This window comes from Artemia franciscana, chromosome 13 (assembly GCF_032884065.1).
Source record: "Artemia franciscana chromosome 13, ASM3288406v1, whole genome shotgun sequence".
NCBI lineage: Eukaryota > Metazoa > Arthropoda > Branchiopoda > Anostraca > Artemiidae > Artemia > Artemia franciscana.
Window position 1 is genome coordinate 19,808,405 of NC_088875.1, and position 21,371 is coordinate 19,829,775.

Here is a 21,371-nt window from a genome sequence, read left to right on the forward strand (position 1 = left end):
TCTGTTTTTTTTTTCTGTTTTTTTTTTCAAATGCCGCGCTATCTAGCGGGCATGATACCGAAACGCATGATACCTACCCGTACCTACCGTACCGAAACGCACATCTAGCGGGCATGATACCATGATACCGTTGATTTTTGAATTTAAACAAAAAGGGAATAGTTGTGGGAAAAGTCAAAGTCATGGCTAATTGTAGAAAAAAGCTAAGACAGATTGTCCAATTAAGTGGGCAACCCAGTCAAGGTTAATTTTACCCCTTTGATTGCCGTTGTGACTGTCTCCCATTTATGCTACACCTCTCCGTGCATGCATGTCCCTTGACAATGCCGAAATAGAGTCAACCCGTTGACTACGGGTTGACTTCTTGAAAATTTTCCTCTCATGCATGTCACTCCACAATGCTCAACTAGAGTCAACCTCTCATGCTAATTCACGGCGGGGTAAATCTGAGCGAAAGAGAGAGATAGAGAAAGAGAGAGAAGCTTGAACGCTATACAGTGGACATGGGCTAGATGGGAACCCCATATGACAATGTCTCTACTGTTGGTATATGTGTAGCGGATGGCTATTACCGCTTGAGCAACGGTCTAACCATTGACGGCTTTAAGGATTCGTGCTTTAAGCGGCAAACATGGGCTCAATGAAATCCCATATAAAAGAGGAATATAGCGTTGGTATTTACTTAGAGCAATGGGTTACCGCTAGAACAGCGGTCCAACAAGCCACGGCTTGAAGGCATCCGTACTTTAAGCGGTGAACCTAGACACCTTGGTATGTGTGTAGCGGAGGGTTATTACCACTTGAGCAATGGTCTAACCATAGAGCGTTATAGAGCGTTGGTATTTGCTTAGAGCAATGGGTTACCGCTATAGCGACGGTTTAAATAGCGTCTAACTTAAGCGGTGGACATAAGCTAGATGGGATGACTCTGTGTCTGTCTGGTATATATTAGCAAGCAGCGGTCTAAGTAGCCTCGACTTGAAAGCATCCGTGCTTTAAGCGGTGAATATAGTGTTGGTATATGCTTTGAGCAATGGTTTACCGCTAAAGCAACGGTCTAAGAGCAACTAGGGTAAATTGTCAATTATAAATGACATTTAAGCTTGAAAGGAATATAGCGTTGGTATCACCCGATTGGACACATTTTATGACAAATTTCGCCCCCCCCCCTAAAAATACGCTAGTGTGTTGAATTACACGAAGTTGCTCATCTTTTGTATGTGACTACAAGGATTTAACAAGAAGATGTTTTCTTTCCTATTAGAAATAGAAGAAGTAAGGAAAAAACAGGAAAAACAGCTGTTAAAACAGCTGTTTTTTTTATAAAAACAGCTGTTTTCTGTTTTTTCGAAAAACAGAATAGATTACAGAAACAGGCTACCTGTTTTTGTTTGACCTGTTTCTGTTTCTGTTCTGTTTTTTTTCTAACTGTTTTTTTCTGTTTCTGTTTTTCTCAAAAACAGAAACAGTGCCGATGCTTAAACCAAGCCATCTTAATGGGGGACTTTAACATCAGTCTGAATGTTTCTCTATCACCAAGTGCGATAAACCTGCTCAGTATAATGTCTATTTTGGATATATACCCCTCAACTACAATACCTACTCGAGTAACTACCAACTCCCACTCATTTATTAACATCATTTTTTCAACTCTGCATCCACTATTGACCTTTGTCTTGCTATCTGACACTTCTGATCCCTTCTCTCTGCTTACGCATTTTACGTAAAGTAATTTCACGTAAAGAGTAGGAAATGAGGATATAGATACAACTTGTATATTTGTAAAAGATATATTAAACTTTAAATACTAGATCTTTTAGGGTTAGTAACAAGAAAAACTTTTATAATGTCTAGTCCTGTCAGGCTAGAGTCCTGTCAGTTTAGAGCTTCGTTAGTATTTTCTCTTGTATTCATCCTAAAATATTCGAATAAAGACCAAAATCGTCAGAAAAATATGAACTCTAATAAAGATGCATGTAGGTATGTGCCTTAAACTAAGGACATGAGTGGAAATACTCCTTAAAAACAAATAACTATGTATTTGTTATTTTTATATTTGATAGGTATAGATTGGTAATTTAAATTCTCAGAGTTTCCATTTTTTTTAATCTTGAGATTTTCAGATATTCAATTCAAAGTTTAAATCCTTATATGTCTGTCGAGCACAAAAAAAAAAAAAATTAATTTGACTCAGATTTAGCATCAAGTAAGAGACTTGTCCTGTAAAATTTTGATTTATAACAACTAATCGTGGGAATATGATTGGATGGCATATATCCAAATAAGTATAAAAATCCTCAGCTGTATATACAGCAGTTTATACATTTTTATGGACAAATATATGCAACCCCTATACAAATATAGTATATAATTATTTGTAAATTATTATCAATTTACAAAATTATTAGTCAACTCAATTATTAATTTACAAGATTATTAAACTCAACTTCTGTTCGTGTTAACGAGCAAGATACTGACCACATGGCAATTTCAGCTACATTTGCGATGGATATTGATCTATTGGGAAAATCAAAGTGGTTTGAAAAAAGCAATTGAAGCAATACCGCACTACATCTCTACCTTGACACCCTTCTTTCTACCATTCGTGTTCCATATCATCTTCTTCAGCGCCAGGTACCTATGTATGGTAAAGCCAATATTGACTGTTATTATAACCAACTTGTGATGTCTATGAAAAGGGCAGAAGAAGCTGCCATACCTAGGCAACGTATTCGTAAAAGAACACAAAAACCTATCTGGTCAATGGACTCTTGCTTAAAGTAGATAAAAACAAAGCGAAACTATGGCTCCAGATATGTAATGAGTGTGGTCGGCCAAGTTCTGGGTGTGTCGCTGATCTCAAACGTAAAACTAAAACCAAATATAAACGTTATCTGAGGTCAGCACGACCTGAGAATTTTCTGTGTGGCACTGTTTCATAAATTTTAAAAAGGGGAAAGTCACCGACTGATTGTTCTTGCTATCGACCTATTACTATATCTTGTAATATTAGTAAGGTTTTGAGTATATTCTTATACCTTTTTTGACTAAAAATATTATTAAGGGTGAGAGCCAATTTGGTTTTCGATATGGAGTGGGTTGTCAGCATGCGCATAAGATTCTGTCTTCTCTACTGGCTGATAATTCTTCCAGGGGAAATGCTCCTTATATTTGAACTTTGGATCTTTCGAAAGCGTTTGATACTAGGTCCATAGTCAGCTGCTTTTTTCCTTGTATAATTCTGGGGTCAATCTCTCTGTTATAATGCTTCTTAGGTTTTGGTATTCAAACTCTTTTCTACAATTAAGATCTGCACCAGACACTATTATAAGAATACAAAAAGGAGTTAGGCAGGGTGGTGTTCTGTCCCCTACGCTTTTTAAGATTTGTATTTCTAGTGTGCTGGCTAAGATTTCAGGTACATACCTTTCTGGTCTTGCGGATGTTTCTTATCTTGCGTATGCTGACGACTTGCTTCTGATGAGCCGTTCCAAAAAGCGTCTTTCCCAAATGGTCTCTGTAGTTTCTGATGCTTTATCTGATATTGGCCTTTCACTTAATATAGATAAATGTGAGTTTCTTCCCTATAACTGTACTACTACAATTCCCCTTCACTATAATAACTTCACTATCCCTCTTGTTCATTGTATTCGTTGGCTTGGTATCTCTATTACCAACAATCTTTCAAGCTTACGTCAGCGTAATGTTTGTGATATAAGCAAAAAGATTCAGATTGGTTATGCAAAATAGTTGCCAACAGAGTGAAGTATAATAGACGTGCGCTGGCCAAATTTTATTCTACTTTTTGTGATCATTCTGTCCTTTATGCTTCAGGTCTTTTCCCACTTCTTAATAATGGTAATTTAAAAAGAATTCGGATAAATTGTTTCCAATTTTGCAAATTTCTTCTGAATCTTCCAATTTAGACAAAAAACCGGACTCTTGTTAGAAAATTTTCAGTTCCTGATATAACTTTTAAGTTGGAGATTCTTCACAGAAAACTCTCCATTACAGCTTTTGCGCGCCTATCCCCTCACCACCGCCTTATCCGTTTTTTTTCGTTGATTTTGTGTGTGTATTTGTTTTTCTCTTAGTGTCCTTTTTTATATTTATTCTTACTTCACCATATTTACTTTATGTATCGTGTGAATGAAAAGAAAATAAATTAAAATTTATTTACAGAAAAATAACTTTCGTAACAACCAAACCAGAGCAAGCGGTCTCAACCAAAAATCCACCACTACATTAGTGGGGAAGGTACCCCCTTGCTCCCTGGTTCTGCCACTGCCATAGGGGAGAGGCTTAGATGACTGACGTGTTATGTGCAAATGCGTTGTCAAAAGAACGTAACTCATGTATGACCGTGTTTATTAACATTGAACTTCCAGAAAATGATAAGGGAACATGACCATTCAACCATAAAGGCATTTGCAGGCTACTACCAATATTATCACTAGCGCTAATGCTACTACTACTACTTTTTCTGCTGTACAATTACTACCAATTCTACTAATGGTAATTACTAATGTTACTACTACCACTGCTACTGCTACAACTACCTCTTCCGAAGCTTTTCTGGTACTGCTTGTGAAGCGAATACTACTAGTTCTGACGGTATTGAGAAAAAAATTTAAGGAAGTGTTCAGATGAAACTTAAATTAAATCAAAACATGTTATGTGTATACAGATTGTCAAAAGGGCGTTCCAGCAAGTTCACCACACTAAGAGGAAACTTCTAGGACATTATGATGAGATGTTTAACCGGCAAAAAGGTGATATGTGTACACTACTACTACTAGCAATACTGCAGCTTCTACTGTTTCTGCTACTACTAATACAACACTACTGCTGCTACTACTACTACTGCTACTACCACTACTGCTATGATAATAGTTTTGTTAAGACTTAGGGTATGAAGGTGAAAATTTTAAAGAATATAGAGGAGAAATATGAAAATAATCAAAGCAAAACTCTGTGCAAGCAGATTGTTGAAATGTTGAAATTGAATTGTTGAAATTGTTCATCGTTGCGCATCTTAGGAATGAATAAGGATATTAAGTTGGAAATTTCGGATAATGCTATAAGGGGAAGATCAAATGGCCAAAAAACAATATTTGCATAGTGCTACCACTTTTACTACTACTAAAATAGATACTACTAGTACTACTGTCACTACAACTACTGTTTTTGTGGCTAGTACTGCCAATGCTCCCATATTGAACTGAAAATTTGAGGAAATAGTCAGGAAAGTTAAACTAAATGAGACAATTCTATTTCCATACAGATTGTCAAAAGGGCTAATCAGAAATATCTTTGAACGGCTTACCATATCAAGCTGAAGCTTTTAAGAGAATGCGAGAGATATGTTCAACAGGCCAAAAGGCCTGTTGAAGGCCTGTTTATAGTGCTATTGCTATTAATACTATTTCTACTACTGCTGCTACTACTACTACTGATACAACACCAATACTGCTACTACTGCTCCTACTACGGCCACTACTACTATAATACTGGTACTATTAATGCTAGAGGTGAAAAGGTAAAAATTTGACAGAATATTGAGAGGAACTAAATAAAAACAAACTACTTTCTTGCAGATAGTAAAAAAAGGTGTATCTAAGTAATGGATGAGGGAGTCATGTTGGAACTTTTAGGAACTGCTTAAAGAGGGAAATCAATTGACCAAAAGGCAATATATCTCCACTACTACCAGTACCACAACCACTGTTTTTTACTACTACTACTACTACGAGTACTCCGACTACTATTTCTATTGTAACTTCAAGAGACGCTAATAGCATTAAGATGAACATTTTAGAAGTTATTATTTAAGAATTAACGACGTTTCTTGACTACTATGGTCCCTGAGTCGGCTCTGCAGTGCATTCCTGCAGCGTGATTCGATCTCTGGGTCCCGTATTACCAAGCTAAGGTCAAATCCACTGCGCCACCATAGGACTACATTTTAGAAGTGTCTGTGTGAAAAGTTCAATTCAAACTTACTATGGATATAAAGGTTATCGAAAGGACATATCTTCAATATCTTACTACATACAATGGCACTGCCTAAATGTAAAGTGGTATGAACACAATGTATTTTTTCCCATCAAGGTACTTCGTAGAGAAAGAATTGACATGATAGCTTCGAAGGTAGCTTATTTGATCGGAAATTGATAGTTCTAGTGTTCTTCTTATGAGTCAAAAGCGGTTCGAGGGTAACCATTCGCCCCTCCACCCATTTTCATCATTTCCCCAAATTCATCCAGTAAAAATTTTGAGATAGCGATGTTGTTCAGCATAGTTTAAAGATTAAGTACTATACTTTTGTGCACATTAATCTCCCTCTGTCCTCAGTGCAAGGTCTGTAATCTATGCAATTCGTCCATTACTTACATATAGTGTATGTTGTTGAGAATAGTGGGTATGCTTGATCTTTGCTTTCCAAAAAGACAAAGAGAATTCAGGTGAGCCCTTCAGAGAAAGTTGATAGGAGTATTGAAGCAAATCAAAACAAATTAGGTGCATATGGGTTATCAAAAGGGCTTAACTTAAGTATGACTGAGTAAATTAATTTCGAACTTTCAGGAAATTACAAGGGAGATGATCAATTGACGAAGAAGCCTATATTTGCATGCTACTACTACTGCTACTACTGCTACTACTAGAACTACTACTACTACTACTACTACTACTAATATTAATCTATCACTACTAGGATTACTATTACCACAGCTACCACTACTACAACTAATAACATCACTACTGCCACTAAAGATACTGCTTTTGTAGCGACATCTGCTAAGACTGAGCATATTAAAATGAACATATGGGGAAATAATGGGAGGAAACTTGAACTAAATCAAAAGATACTTTGTGCATAGAGATTGTCAGAAGAGTGAATCAAGATGAAACTTCTGGGGTATTATGTGGGGATGTTCAACTGAACAAAAGGCAACATGTACATGCTACCGTGGTTATTAATACTGCTTCTAATACCGTTAGTAGTACTAACACAACACTATTACTGCTACTACTGCTCCTAATACTACCACTACTAGTTTACTACTAGTATTAATAAAGGTAAGCGTATGAATGTGAAAAATGTGAGAGAATATTGGGGGGATCATAACTAAATCAAAACAAACTTTATGCATGCAGCTTGTCAAAAAAAGGCTTATCTCAAGAATGGATTTAGGTATTAAGTTGGAACTTACAGAGAATGGTTAAAGGGGAGGATCAATTGCCATAAAAAGGTAATATATGCACGCTACTACTAATACTACTAGCACTGCTACTTCTACTACAACTGCTACTACTATAACTACTACTCCTACTACTTCTACTGCTACTACTGCTACTACTACTACTGCTACTACTACTTCTACTGCTACTACTACTACTAGTACTGCTACTATTATTACTGCTACAACAAAAACTACTACTACTACTACTACTACTACTACTACTAATACTACCACTACTACTAGAAATACTACTACTACTACTACTACTGCTACTACTACTACTACTACTACCACTACTACTACTACTACTACTACTACTACTACTACTACTACTACTACTACTACTACTACTACTACTACTACTACTACTACTACTACTACTACTACTACTACTACTACTACTACTACTACTACTACTACTACTATTACTACTACTTCTACTACTATTGCTAATTCTACTATAACTACTTGTATGGCTAAGATTGTTAAGACGAAAGTTTCCGTAAGTGCTGAGAGGGAAGGTGAACTAAATTGTAACTATAAATATGGTTATCAAAAAGGCATATTGGCAATGTTATAGCAAAGGCTAATTGTATTAAGTTCAAACTTCCAGGGCTTGGTGAGGGTGATATTCAACTTTACCAAAATATAATATGTTAATACTACTGCTGCTACTAGTGATAGCGCTTTACTATTAATACCACTACTAGTGTTAACTACTACTACCATGGCTACTATTTCACCTATGCCTAAGGGTATGAAGGGGACCTTTTCAGGGAATATTGAGATGGAATTTGAACTGAATTGGAACTTGAGTGTTGGAGGTTCTGACCTTGAGTGATGATTCTGTATATAGTTTGTCAAAAGCGCGTATCGAAAATATCTTATGAATAGTTTGGTGTGAGAGTTTGGAACTTATAGGGGTTGTTGTGGGGGATGTTGAATTAATCGAAAGGCAATATTTGCAACCAACTCATTTTATATTTGCAAACTTACTATTACTACTACTAGTACTACTGCTACTAAGACTACGAATACTACCGCTACTACTATCACTATTACTACTACTATTACTACAACTCCTACCACTATTACTGCTGCTACCACTACTACTGCTACTATAGCTAAGGTTGATAGTAATAATTCTACAACTAGTAATACTACTGCTACTACTATTGCTACTGATGCTACTGCTACTGCTACTAAAGTTAATGGCATTAAGGTAAAATTTTGGGGAGCATCACAAATATGTGGTAACGAAATGAAAGTAAGGAGCGACTCGGACTAATTTTAACCGAAACTTTGAAAAATGAAATTGATATTGATATTAATAAGTGCATCAAAAGAAGCAGCTTATTGTGCTGCTTCCAAATACATAAGATTCACCAGGTTTAGTGTTACCCTTCAAAAGTTACGAGCCTGGAAAAATTTGCCTGATCTCTTACATAGGAGGAAACATCTTCCTAAAAGTCAAAGACTCTAGAAGAAGTTGACAGCATAAGATATGGCATATCACAGAACCCTTACTATAAAAATTTTGATCTCTTATATACATAAATGCGGAATTTTGAATTTCAGAGACGGTATAAGACAGCATAAGTTATGGCATATCAGAGAACCCTTACTATAAAATTTCAATCTCCTATATACATAAACGCGGAATGCCCAAAGTTATCCGATCAAAATTTTGAGACATCCAATTTCGTTCATTACAGTTGAAAGATCCAATAACTAAGTCCTTAGGGGTAAAGATAGCCCTCCACCATCCGATGGTAGAGGACTGTAAGTTATGAAACTTCCCTATTGCTTACGCATAGTAGTTTTTATTGAGAAGCATACAGACAATTGGGGGGGGGGGAGATTTTGTGCTTAGGATGTGTTTCCACAGGGAGAATTTTCCTTGTGAAAGACAATTTCTGGGGGAAGGGGGTGAACTTCCCAGGGGAAAATTCACAACGGGGGATTTTAAGGAATTCCTATACGAAATTCTTTTTTATTGTCTTGCTTTTTCTTAGCCGACTTAATTTTGCATGTGGGGATGATCCAGACGAATTATCCGAGGGCTATTTTCAGAGATTTAGGATTTCCGGGAAAAAATTTCCACGGATTAGGGATTTCTGGAGCAATCGAGAAAAAGATTAAAAAATAAGGTCTTTTTCAAATGAATGCGTTTTCAGGAGAATTCTTGGGCTGAATTTACGAAAGAAATTTTATGGGGATTTTAAAGCGAAGATGGGACTGTCTCGAAGGAATTTATCAGGGAGGAACTGGGGTATATTTTACGTAAGAGAAACTTTCCACAGAGAAACTTCCCGTGAAACGCTACAAAACAGGTTCTTAATTAAAAGGCTCCTGTGTTTCAGTAGCTACTCTTGAAAAATTAGGACAAACAGTCAAACTTTAGAATAAAGAGCAAGGTATCGAGGAGGGGGGCAACTCATTCACTTACGGAATCATATCAGTTTGTTTTGAACTTTAATGTTACTCCATACTTTCAGTTTAAAAAAAAGGTCAAACGAATCAGAAAAAAAACTGATTCACAGCAAAATTTGTGGTCAAAAGACTAGCGACGGCAAGAACCCCAACGAATAGCAAAAGACAGTGACCCACAAGAAAATCTGTGCTTAGAAGACATGTAACAACGAGCCTGATCAATTGAATAAAAAGAAGATGCATGTAAAGCATAAAATATGACAAATGACTAAAAACAGCTAAAACAAAAGGCAAACAAAAATGACGTTCAACGAGTGAGGATTACAGCAAATTCCAAAAAAAAAAAATACTATTTGATAATACAATTAAAACAGCAATTGCGATAGGGGGAAAATCTGAAAAAGACATCATATTATTCTCCGGTTAGAAAACATGCAGCAGCGAGAATCGCAAACATACAAGCCTGCTGCGTGACGAATTCCAACTGAGAATAATACAAAACAAAATATAAACTGAGAGGACTTGCAACATCGTGTGTAAACATGAATCGCAGACAAAACCTCTTCACTATTATAGAAAAGACCTGGTTACCGAGGAATCACGTTTTCAGTTACTTTCTTTAAGAGGTAGGATCATGGTGGGATTCATAGCGACCAAGGATTATGGGAGAAGCAGTACGGAAAATAGTATGGGGAGCAACAATGTGAATGCATTTCATTCAGAGCTGTAGGATTTGAAGATTTTCAAACTTTAGATTTTCAATAAGAATACGGTATTTTCAATCATTGCTATTTTAATGCATTGCTTAAAACACGTTATTGGATGAGTTATTACTCATCCAATAACGTAAGCAAACGAATAATAAGCAAATAAGCTAAAAATAATCAAACTTAAACTGCAAAGATTAAGTTGTAAAGTTGAGTAGATAACGTTCAATAAACTTTAGTTTTTAACTATCAGAACTAAGAACTAGCAATATTTGTTTCAGTCTTTCAGGTAATTCAAGATAATTTTTGTATCGTTACTTGTATTCTCGGCCCATTCTTGCACACGCCAAAATGAAGAGTGACATTTTTATTTTATTTTTAAACAGATAATTCAAAAGTATAAGTTGCCTTAGAAACAGATGACATAATGTAAAATAGAGTAATAACAGGATTCACTGTACATAGTTTGATAAGTGAGGCATAAACCTGAACTCAAAAATTAAATAAGTACTTGTAAAATAACTCCAATTATGCTCCTACTGATGATATTTGCTCTGCATGTTAAAAATCTGCAAAGAAACCCAGATACTAAATAAAGTACTGCAAAAGAAAGCTAAACCCTTATAGAGTGTCATACCTTTTCGGCATTGTTTTCTTCTTGCAACAGACGATGTAACTTCGCTCGTTTCTATAAATGATGTTTCCATTAGTTCTTCACCCAACTCCTTAGCGAGCGCCTAGAAATAAACTTGACTATATCTCCTTTAGTCTGGTACACCAATAAAAGATTAAACCCAAATTATATTCAAAACCCACGTAAATGATCAACAGAGACACATGCAGAGGAGTCATTTCAAATATTACAGATTAAGGGTTCATTTGCATGAGGCCTCCATGATTGATTTTGAGGAAACTATGGCTGAAGCACGATGCTCTAAGACTACGTAGACATTACCAGTGGACACAAAAGTCATTGAGCTGCATTGTTTAGAAAGGGGAGAGAATAATTTGCATTCTTTCAAGATTGGAGTCAAAACATACCTTGTTAAAGTAAATGCTCGACTAATTTCCAAGACAATATTCTTTCTTATGCTAACTAAACTTCAGTGAAGTTTTCCTTCATCAAGCTTCTTTTTTACGCAAAAGGTTTTCTAATGCAATATTTTTCTGCTAACTGAACATTAATACAATTTTTTTCTTAACTAAATTTTTCTTTGCTACGTATTTAAACCCCCCGGTGCTGCCATCTACATAACTAAAGTCAATAATTAAAGTTAGTATAGATCATAGTTGTATACGACAAGTTTTGTTTTCCAGTGACAAATTTGTTCACCTCTGAGCAGTTTTCATTTTTTTGAAATTTTTGTCTGGTGTAAAAACTTATATCATATTTAAAAACAAAAGCGAAGATAAAATATTTCAAGAAAGTGTGCATACCTGATAGTATTATTGTATCCTTTAATACTGACAAAGAAAACTATTTGATCTATAAAACATATATCGGTGCATTGTTATGATAGTGAGATATTAAATTTCTTTCGAGTACCCATCAAATTCAACTCCTATGATAGTGGACATGCAAAAATGAGGACTCAAGAGATGATATCACTCAAAAAGAATGCAAATACACAAATCTTATCGGGAGGATCATGAGGAACAACTTCTTGTTAATGCCTGTGGTACAACGTTACCCAGTGATAAGCCATATAACCATCTTTTCAGGTATTAGCATTCAACGGAAGGTAAAAAAAAGACAGACGTACTGCTGCTCCAATCTCATAAAACATATCTTATCTACTTGCTGGAGCTGTTACCTGTGTGAAAATAATGTTGTAATAAATAGTGAAATCGCAGGCAAACTAAAAAGGGCATTGGCAGAAAAAGTAAATAAAGAAATTAAAGAAAATTTAGCGAAAAGCAAAGTATCGGTAAGCGTTAAGAGTATCCGTGGTAGTTTACCAAAGATATCATCACTGAATAAAATAATGCCAATGATCAAATGTGTGATGATCTTGTAGATGATACCATCTAAAAATTGTGTATGACTCTGAAATAAAATAAGTGCCATGTCAAAATAAAACGGTCCACACTAGGTCCACTAATAGGTCCACAGGGGGTGCACTCGAATCTGAAATAGGTCGATAATGTTTTTACCAAAGTCTGGATGAGATGAAACTACTAATAATACTATTAAGGTCATCGATGCTGTGCTTTTATTTGAACTGTATTTAATTTCCTTAGTAGTAATATCTGCTAAAGCCCTTTTATTTTGTCTGCGATTTCACCGGCTATTACCAAATTATTTTTACAAAGGTATTAGTTCCCGCACGTGGACAAGATATAATTTATGACATTGGTTCAGCAGCACTTCTCTCTTCTTTTTACTTTCTGTCGAATACTAAAACACGACAAGTTGGCGATAAGGTTTATCACCGGGTAACTTGCTACCATAAGCACTAACAAGAAGTTGTCCCTCGGCATTAACTATTATTCTTATGTTTGCAGTGATATCCTCTCCGGAGATCTCACTCTCGTATATCCAACATCATAAGACTTGATTTTTCTTGGTATTCCAATGAGATTTAATCCCTCATAGTCATGACATCTCACGCATGTGCTTCCAATAGTTTCACCAATAATCCTTGTATCGTAGTTCAAATATTTGTGTTCGTCAGCATTTAATGTTACACTAACATTATCATGCAAGCACATTTTGTTGAAAAATTTCATAATCACTTCTGTTTTTAAATATGATGTAGGTGCTTATCCTTCCAGTGCACAATTAAATTTGTTAAGAAAACATACAAGAACTCGCTTACTGTCGATGACCTACTATAGAGTACCACAGGCTTGGCTGCATTAACAAAAGTCCAATAACCATGATCACCAAGGATTATATATCATTTTCTGAGATGAGAAAAAATTTCGCAAAATATTTTGAGTTAAAAAAAACTCAATTCAAAGACAGATTCAAAGTTCAAAAAAATTTGAAGATCGAGGAAAAAATAAAAAAAAGCTCTAAATCATAAAAATTAAGTTCAAAAACAACTAAGTTAAAAAAATTTAAATGTTGGAAAAAATTCCCAGATAAAAATTGCAAAAATCGAAGTTCCAGAAAAAATATTCTAAGTTCCTGAAAAGGTATTTCCAAGTTAAAAAATTTCTAATATATAAAAAAATGAAGTTAAAAAATTTCTGTCCCCCAAAATTTCTAAGTCTCCCTGGCCCCCAAAATTAATAAATTGAAAAAAAGTATGGGGGGTAAAAAAAAGTCTGGGGGCACATTAGACCCTAGAGGGGACACGGAGCCCCGGAGGGTGGACCCAAACTCAATAAAAAACCAGCGTGCTCTGGACCAGTTCATTACAGAATTGATACATGGCCGGCTGTAGTCATTATAATTTTTGGTACTGAAACAAAAGTCATTGACCAATTAAAAGGATCAGTGAGCTCGGTACCAATCAAAATTGTATTGTAAACAGTCCCCATCCACTAAGCATATATTAAAAAAAACATAGATTATGAACCCCTTGTATATTTGAATCCATGTCAAAATCCATGTCAAAATTACTTTTATTATCACTTCAAGTAATGGTAGTAGCTCGGACCAGATTTTATTTTTGGCAAACAAATGCATTTTTGCAAGATAATGAGATACGATAAAGAAATTCTCTGAAACAAAGAGTTGTCAAAATGATATCAAGAAATTCTCGGAAACATTTATCTCACGAAACTGTAATTGCATATTAACTTGGCAAGATACAGTGATACTTAACACCAGGTGGCTTGCGCCCAGAAAAATTGCACTAACAGCATTTGGTTACAGCATATTTCCTAAGATCCTAATAATATCAATGCCTTTTTTCGCCCAATTGACTAACGCGTCGTTCTTTTACCGTAGGAAATCTTGGGTCTCACGTTCGATTCCTAAACCAGACAAGAATTTCAAAAGTTCATTTGAAAAACTGGTTAGAGGCAAAAAAATGTGTCTTTCTAAAGAAATTATTGTTAAGAATAACACCATCTATGACTTTAGTTATGTACTAACATCACACTTTTAAAAAATACACTGCACATCTGATTTTGATATTTTAAAAAAGTGTAATTCGAAAGGGCCCCTCCCCCTCCGACAAGCCAGTGTGGTGTTTAGATGGATTTCCCCGGGTGTGAGCCTCACCCCCTGAAAGGAATAAGTTAAGTCCCTGAGGTGGCTAGGAAGACCCCCCTCCCCCGGCGTACCTGCGTGGTGTTTAGGTGGATTCCCCGGGTGTAGACCCCCCCAAGAGAAATAAATTCAGTCATTTTACTTTACACGAAGATGCTCTCTAAATTTAATACATTCATATGGATCACTTGACAGAAGATTGGAAAATATTGAATCTTTTTCCTTTGGTTGTTTTTTTGTTGTTGTTCCAGAATATTAAACAGACACTTCCTTTTTATCAATAATACTTGCATTGACCGGTCTTTCTTGACAGGTTTATGTCTGTCCCCTTGTCTAAAAGCATCTCGAAGAAAATGTAGTTTTTTGTCATCGGTAATATTCCGTTACTAATGAATTTACTGAAATTGTCCTAAAATTGTTCTATTGGTGAAAGGGCAAGTTCTATTGGCGTCAATTTGTAAGGTTTAGCTATTTTCTAGAGAAAACTCTTTACGTCTTGTGATTATTGGCAGTTAAAGTGTGTGAAAGCTACCACTTGTTTTGAGAAGACGTTCTCTTTTAAAATCTTTTCCTTTCTTTTTTTTTGCAAGCTAGGTCACGTACAATGGTACGATGTTGCTTTGTCTGTTGTTTCACTACTTCTGGTAATTGAACATTACCCTCGGTTAAATTTAAACAAAGTTCAGATATGAGACCAATAAATTCTTTGTCAGTACCATGTTTGAGTATGGCTTTCCTAAGTGCCGGTTTGTGTTGCTTAGAACGGAAAATAAATGTCTAGTTTGATGTAGTTTCTTGACTGTCATGATGGCAACTAGTGACCTATTTTACTGTTCACTGGAAGATATACGGTAATTTCATAGTCCAAAGTCTCTGTGACTTCACGTAAATCCTTGGATTTACACCAATTGAGATTAAGTAGAATATAACCATATGGTTTATTTGTTACCTGTTTGTATGCTAAAAATAGAAATTTTGAAGCAACATAATATATTTGTTTATTTGAAGTTATTAGAGAAGTTGAATCACGAACAGTCCTTTAAATGATATAGTAGATACAATTCAAAGCAAGCGTCTTCATATATTGGCTCTGATGAAAGAGATTGTTTAGAACTAGGGTTACAGAAATGTTTCATAATGTGAGCTGGGAGTAAACAATTGTGGGACTGTAAACAATCCTGAGACCATTTTTCAATGGATTAGACTAAATCATCAATAATCAACCAAAAGTTTGGCTCATTAATGTTGAACACGTCAAGTCCCAGTATTAATTTTGTGTCCTGCGCAATTATTTTATCATAGGACTCTTCCCAAACACTCTAGTTATAGTAGATTTTTTGGGGCTTTCCGAAAACTTTGTATTAAGATTCTAACTTATTTTCGTTAAAAGTGTTGTTTTGTCGACATTGATGGGACACAAAGAAATGATCTGAATTGGGTTTTAAATTGATATATGTGGTTTTTGTCTCCAGCAGTTAGAATAAAACTAACTGTGAACTGTAGTTGTCTAATGAATCAGTAATAATAATTTTTCTATCAGTCCTGCTACTACTACTACGATGTTCAAGAACAAAAAATTTTTGTTTATGATTTTAAAAAATTAAAAAATTAAAATTTAATTTTGTTTATTTTAAAATTTTTAAAATAAATAAACAATATTTTTTATCCATACAAAAACTATTACTGTTTAAAAACACTTTATAATACAAAAACACACCAGATTCAAAAAAAAATCCTAAGATAACTCAGCCTTGTGGACACACGGAATATATTACTTAGAAAAAAACCACTCTAACCTACTACTATTAGATTTAAAGGAGTTTCTCCAGACCGATGTGTTTTCTATATTGTACACATATATGTTGATCTGATACGCGATAGTGCCCATAGGGTAGTAACGTCACAACAACCTTACGTACATAGACTTGTCTGATATGGCTGACATAGCACTTTTCAACTCTAACTGTGTATTTTTAGATTTTAGAAAATGAATCGCCAGGACTTTCACTCTTGGAACTATACAACTCTCCACAGAGGTTTCTGTAAAGACTCATATCGAAAAATCTTTACCATAGTGTTTAAGCACCCCCTTTGCACATTTATTTGATATCGTTATTGTAATTTTTTTTACACAGTACATCTTCGGGCCTGCAAGCACACCATTGGATATTAAGTCGCTCCCCGTCTAGGATTTTAGCAATAATTAGTTGATTTGGGATGAAGCGCTTCCCTAGCTCTGGATAAATAGACTCGTCCCAATTGGTAAAGTTCATTTGAGAGCTTTTTCCAAATCGTTTAATGAATTATCAGTTTTAAATTTTAATAGGAGTGATTCAGTGTCTCAGGAGTGAATCAATATAATACACTTGAACTTCCCCCTCCCTCGGCCTTTGGACCTTACAAACATTGCAAAAGATTGACAACATGAGTTTCTTTGAGATTTCTAAAATTGTGCTACCACCAGCAATATTTTTAACCAAATTGAAATTTCGATTTTTCCTCGGCAAAATGACAATATTCTAGTCTGGAATAGTAAATGATGTGAAGGTGGAATTTACAATAACTCGAGCACATTCTTTTGGTTCGGTTAGAACGTCATAACGACTTTTATTGCGCACACTCTCGCAAATCTTACCGAAGGCTGAATTTAAAACTATATTAAATATTTATTTTTCAATCTTTGGCTCTGCCTCAGAGCGTTTACTGACAAAGGTGTCAATAAACGTCTTCATATAAGGCTTTTGGTCGAACCGGAGGGCTCTATGAATCTTTGTAACTTTGAAACATTTGTCCAGCGTATACTGCAAAAGAACGTGCTGTACAACATATTCTTTTCCGGATGAATGTTGGCAATAAGTTTTTGTTTTAAAGGTGGCCAGTGCATACCCCATCCTATACCAAAGAAATATGATGTGGATTCAAAGAAGGCCTTAGACACCGATCTGTTTATGCACGGAAAAACAAAATCCTTTACCGAGTCCTGAAGTTTCAATGGTACTTCATCATCAATTTCAAAAGACATTCTTGCGATCCATTCTCCTTAACAGTGGTAATGTTGTCAAAATTTGGAGCACAAGCATTCTCATATCATTTGTAATTACCGCGTTTAAAAATGTAGTGAAACATTGCCGATGGATAAAGGGAATTCCTATCCAAAAAAACTGCATCCAACTTTTTACCGGTGATTATCCAGTCGGGTCAGTTTCCAAGATAAGATCCCCGTGGATAGTAAACCCTCCCATCATTGATCTCTCTTATAATAGATGCTGATCCACGTTGGTGATCAAACCTATTTTTTCTTTACTTATTTTTAAAATTAAATCGATCACAAGATGAAGAGTTGAAAAATATCCAAATCCAACCCAAATTTCTGATAGATTTTATCCGTATTTTTACAAACAACATCCAACAACGTCACCACTTCTCAGGAACATTTTACAGTATTCTTCCTTATTTTTACACCTTTGCTTTGCCCAAGCCTTTTTAGCAAACTCATAGTCAGCAGCGGTGCATTGAAGATCGTGAGTTGAATTATAAAAACGTTTTGACGGACGGTAATTTCTCCTCACATAGCCTAGAAGTTGAATTATAACATTGAACGCATATACGACCTTACACGTTAATAAACCATACATATCATTATGTGAAAAGCGATGTTTAAGTAGGAAGAATCAATTAAAATAGTCAATTTTCTTTACTTGAATCAGTTGACTTAGGGATTTGGGGAAAAACCATAGGAATCTAAGAATGAATTTTTTATTCAAGCGCGTATTACAATTATATATTGTTTTCAAAAAGAGGATCTAATACTAGCAGCTTCTCAGAGGAATCGAGTATCTTCTATAAATATAAAATAAGTTGTCTGTGTGTGTGTGTGTGTGTGTGTGTGTGTGTGTGTGTGTTTGCGTGTGTGTGTGTGTGTGTGTGTATGTGTGTGTCGAGTGACGTCATGTTTGTGTGTCGACTGACGACATGTTTGTTGATTGACGAAGTTACACACCGGGACATCGGGACACAAATGACGACCGGGACACTGGGACATCTATATATATAAAAATAAGTTGTCTGTGTTTCTGTTTGTCGAGTGACGTCATGTTTGTGTGTCGACTGACGTCATGTTTGTTGATTGACGAAATTACACACCGGGACATCGGGACACAAATGACGACCGGGACACCGGGACATAGGTAATATAAATAATGACCGGGACACTCAAAGAGAAAGTGACCGGGACACAAGGAATGTTCGATTAGCAATCACTATCAACAAAGCACCGGGACACAAATGACGACCGGGACATAGGGAATATAAATGACGATCAGGACACTCAAAGAGAAATTACAGACCGGGACACCGGAACACAAATGACGACCGGGACAAAAATGACGACCGGGACACCGCGACAAAGGGAATATAAATGACGACCGCGACACTCAAAGAGACATTACAAACTGGGACACCGTGCCGGGGGCACAGGGGGATATATAAATGACGACAGGGACACAGGGAATGTTCTATTAGCAATCACCATCAACAAAGCTCAAGGGCAATCATTAGAATGACAACCAGGACACTCAAAGAGAAATTACAGACCGGGACACCGGAACACAAACGACGACCGGGAAAAAAAGGACGACCGGGACACCGCGACACAGGGAATATAAATGACGACCACGACACTCAAAGAGAAATTACAGACTGGGACACCGGGACACAAATGACGACCGGGACACAGAGAAACAACAACAACGGGGGCACTGGGGGGCACAGGGGATATATAAATGACGACAGGGACGCAAGGAATGTTCGATTAGCAATCACCATCGACAAAGCTCAAGGGCAATCATTAGAATAATGAGGTATAGATCTGAATACAGATTGTTTTTCCCATGGAAAATTATATGTTGCATGTTCAAGAGTCGGTAAACCTGACAATCTGTTTATGTGCACAGACAATGGGACAGCCAAGAATGTTGTACATTCGCAAGTTTTACGTAGTTAAATATATATATATATATATATATATATATATATATATATATATATATATATATATATATATATATATATATATATATATATATATATATATATATATATCACAGGTGGGACACAGGGACACAACTACAATGGCGCGTAACTAATATGGCGCGTTACGACTTGCGCGGGGAGGGGGGGCTTGGGGGGGGGCGCGAAGCGCCCCCACCGAATAGCTAGTGATATTATGAAAAACAACCAACTACATCATATACAACATCATATACAACACCACCTTTTTCAAACTTGCCAATACTGGTAAAATGAATTTCAAATCATAATTGGAGTTGAGAAGACTTCCAATCAAGGCTGTAATAACATTTTAAAAGCATATAGATTAACTTCAAAAAGTGTTATGTACGGTATCCTACAGCTAAAATATGTATCTGCAGTTACTTCTCAGAGTTCAAAATACATCAGTTAAGCACTTTTGAAATCAGTTATGCACTTCTGAACTACTTGAAACGTTTGGGACTTGTAAAATCTGACAAGTCAGTAGATAGAACCCCACTGCATTTGCTTTGTCCCCCGGGGGAGGCACCTTTCTCCTATCTTTGTTTTGTTTCAATGTTAACATATATATTTGATTGTTTTAATTCAACCATCAATATACTTAATACATTTCTATTATATATATTTAATGCACTAGATACATCTTGAACTCCTCCCATTTTTAAATAAGGCATGTTTTTTCTTCAATATTATCTAAAAATTTCAAGAATAGTATTCGGTTTAACATCGTTCTGTAGTCAAGAATGATTTTAAAGAAGATTAACAGTCTCTGCCAAATTAGTGTTAAAAATTTTAACCCCTCTGACCGAAAAGCTTAAGAAGGGATTGCAGGTTAGCGCAAGTGCATGGAAATAATAGTTTACTATTGCCTGTCAAAAAGTGAACTAGTAACGTAGATTTATACATATTTTTTTATAATGAAAAAGAAATGGATTTCCTTAAAGGATAAATTAAAAGGTAAGGCATTGAAATTCTAATCGATTATGAATTCGAAAATACTTACATTTGAAGATCGATTAATCACTTTGATTCAATCGCTGGATGAATACTAATAAATATCTCTCATCCACAAACGAACTTATACAAAAATTCGTATCAAAGACCGAGTTTTCAAAATTCGTTGTGCTCGTTCCTATTAAGTAATAGTATAACTTGAATATAAAAACAATGCTCCTGTTTGAATATGACCTATATGTATCAACTGGAATACATTAATGAGGTTCAGGGTATATTCCTTAGAGTCACAGGCATACCTGTTGGAATATTCTAATTTTGTACTGGTTGGCTCTCCCGTGTCAATGCTACTTATACTGTTAATTAAATCAGATAATAGTTACCATTCCTGAACCAGATAAAACAGCAGTTTTTTTTCACTAGCCAGTTATTTTAAATGTGTTTTTAAATTTGTGTTAGTAAGGGCCTTGGTTTGTTCTTTACTAGATTAAATAAAAAAAAACAAGTTTTTTTAACTGAAAGTAAGGAGCGACATTAAAACTTAAAACGAACAGAAATTACTTCGTATATGAAAGAGGCTGCTTCCTCATCAACGCCCCACTCTTTACGCTAAAGTTTGACTCTGTCTCTCAATTCTTCTTTTTAAAACAGTAAAACACTTTAGCGTAAAGAGCGGGGCGTTGATGAGGAAGCAGCCTCTTTCATATACGAAGTAATTTCTGTTCGTTTTAAGTTTTAATGTCGCTCCTTACTTTCAGTTAAAAAAAATTGTTTTTTTTTATTTAATTTCTGAACGTTTTTGAATCAATGCATGTTTTG

At 35.5% G+C, this 21,371-nt stretch overlaps 1 protein-coding gene across 2 annotated transcripts in view; it reads right to left on the reverse strand.

Moving 5' to 3' along the window:
• The window catches only part of LOC136034628 (gamma-aminobutyric acid type B receptor subunit 2-like), a 340,796-nt gene that overhangs the window by 43,788 nt on the left and 275,637 nt on the right, over nt 1–21,371 (reverse strand). For both annotated transcript variants that reach the window (XM_065715928.1, XM_065715927.1), the window contains exon 15: nt 11,022–11,121. In XM_065715928.1, the coding sequence (XP_065572000.1) occupies nt 11,022–11,121 (100 nt within the window). The remainder of the gene's footprint in view (nt 1–11,021; nt 11,122–21,371) is intronic.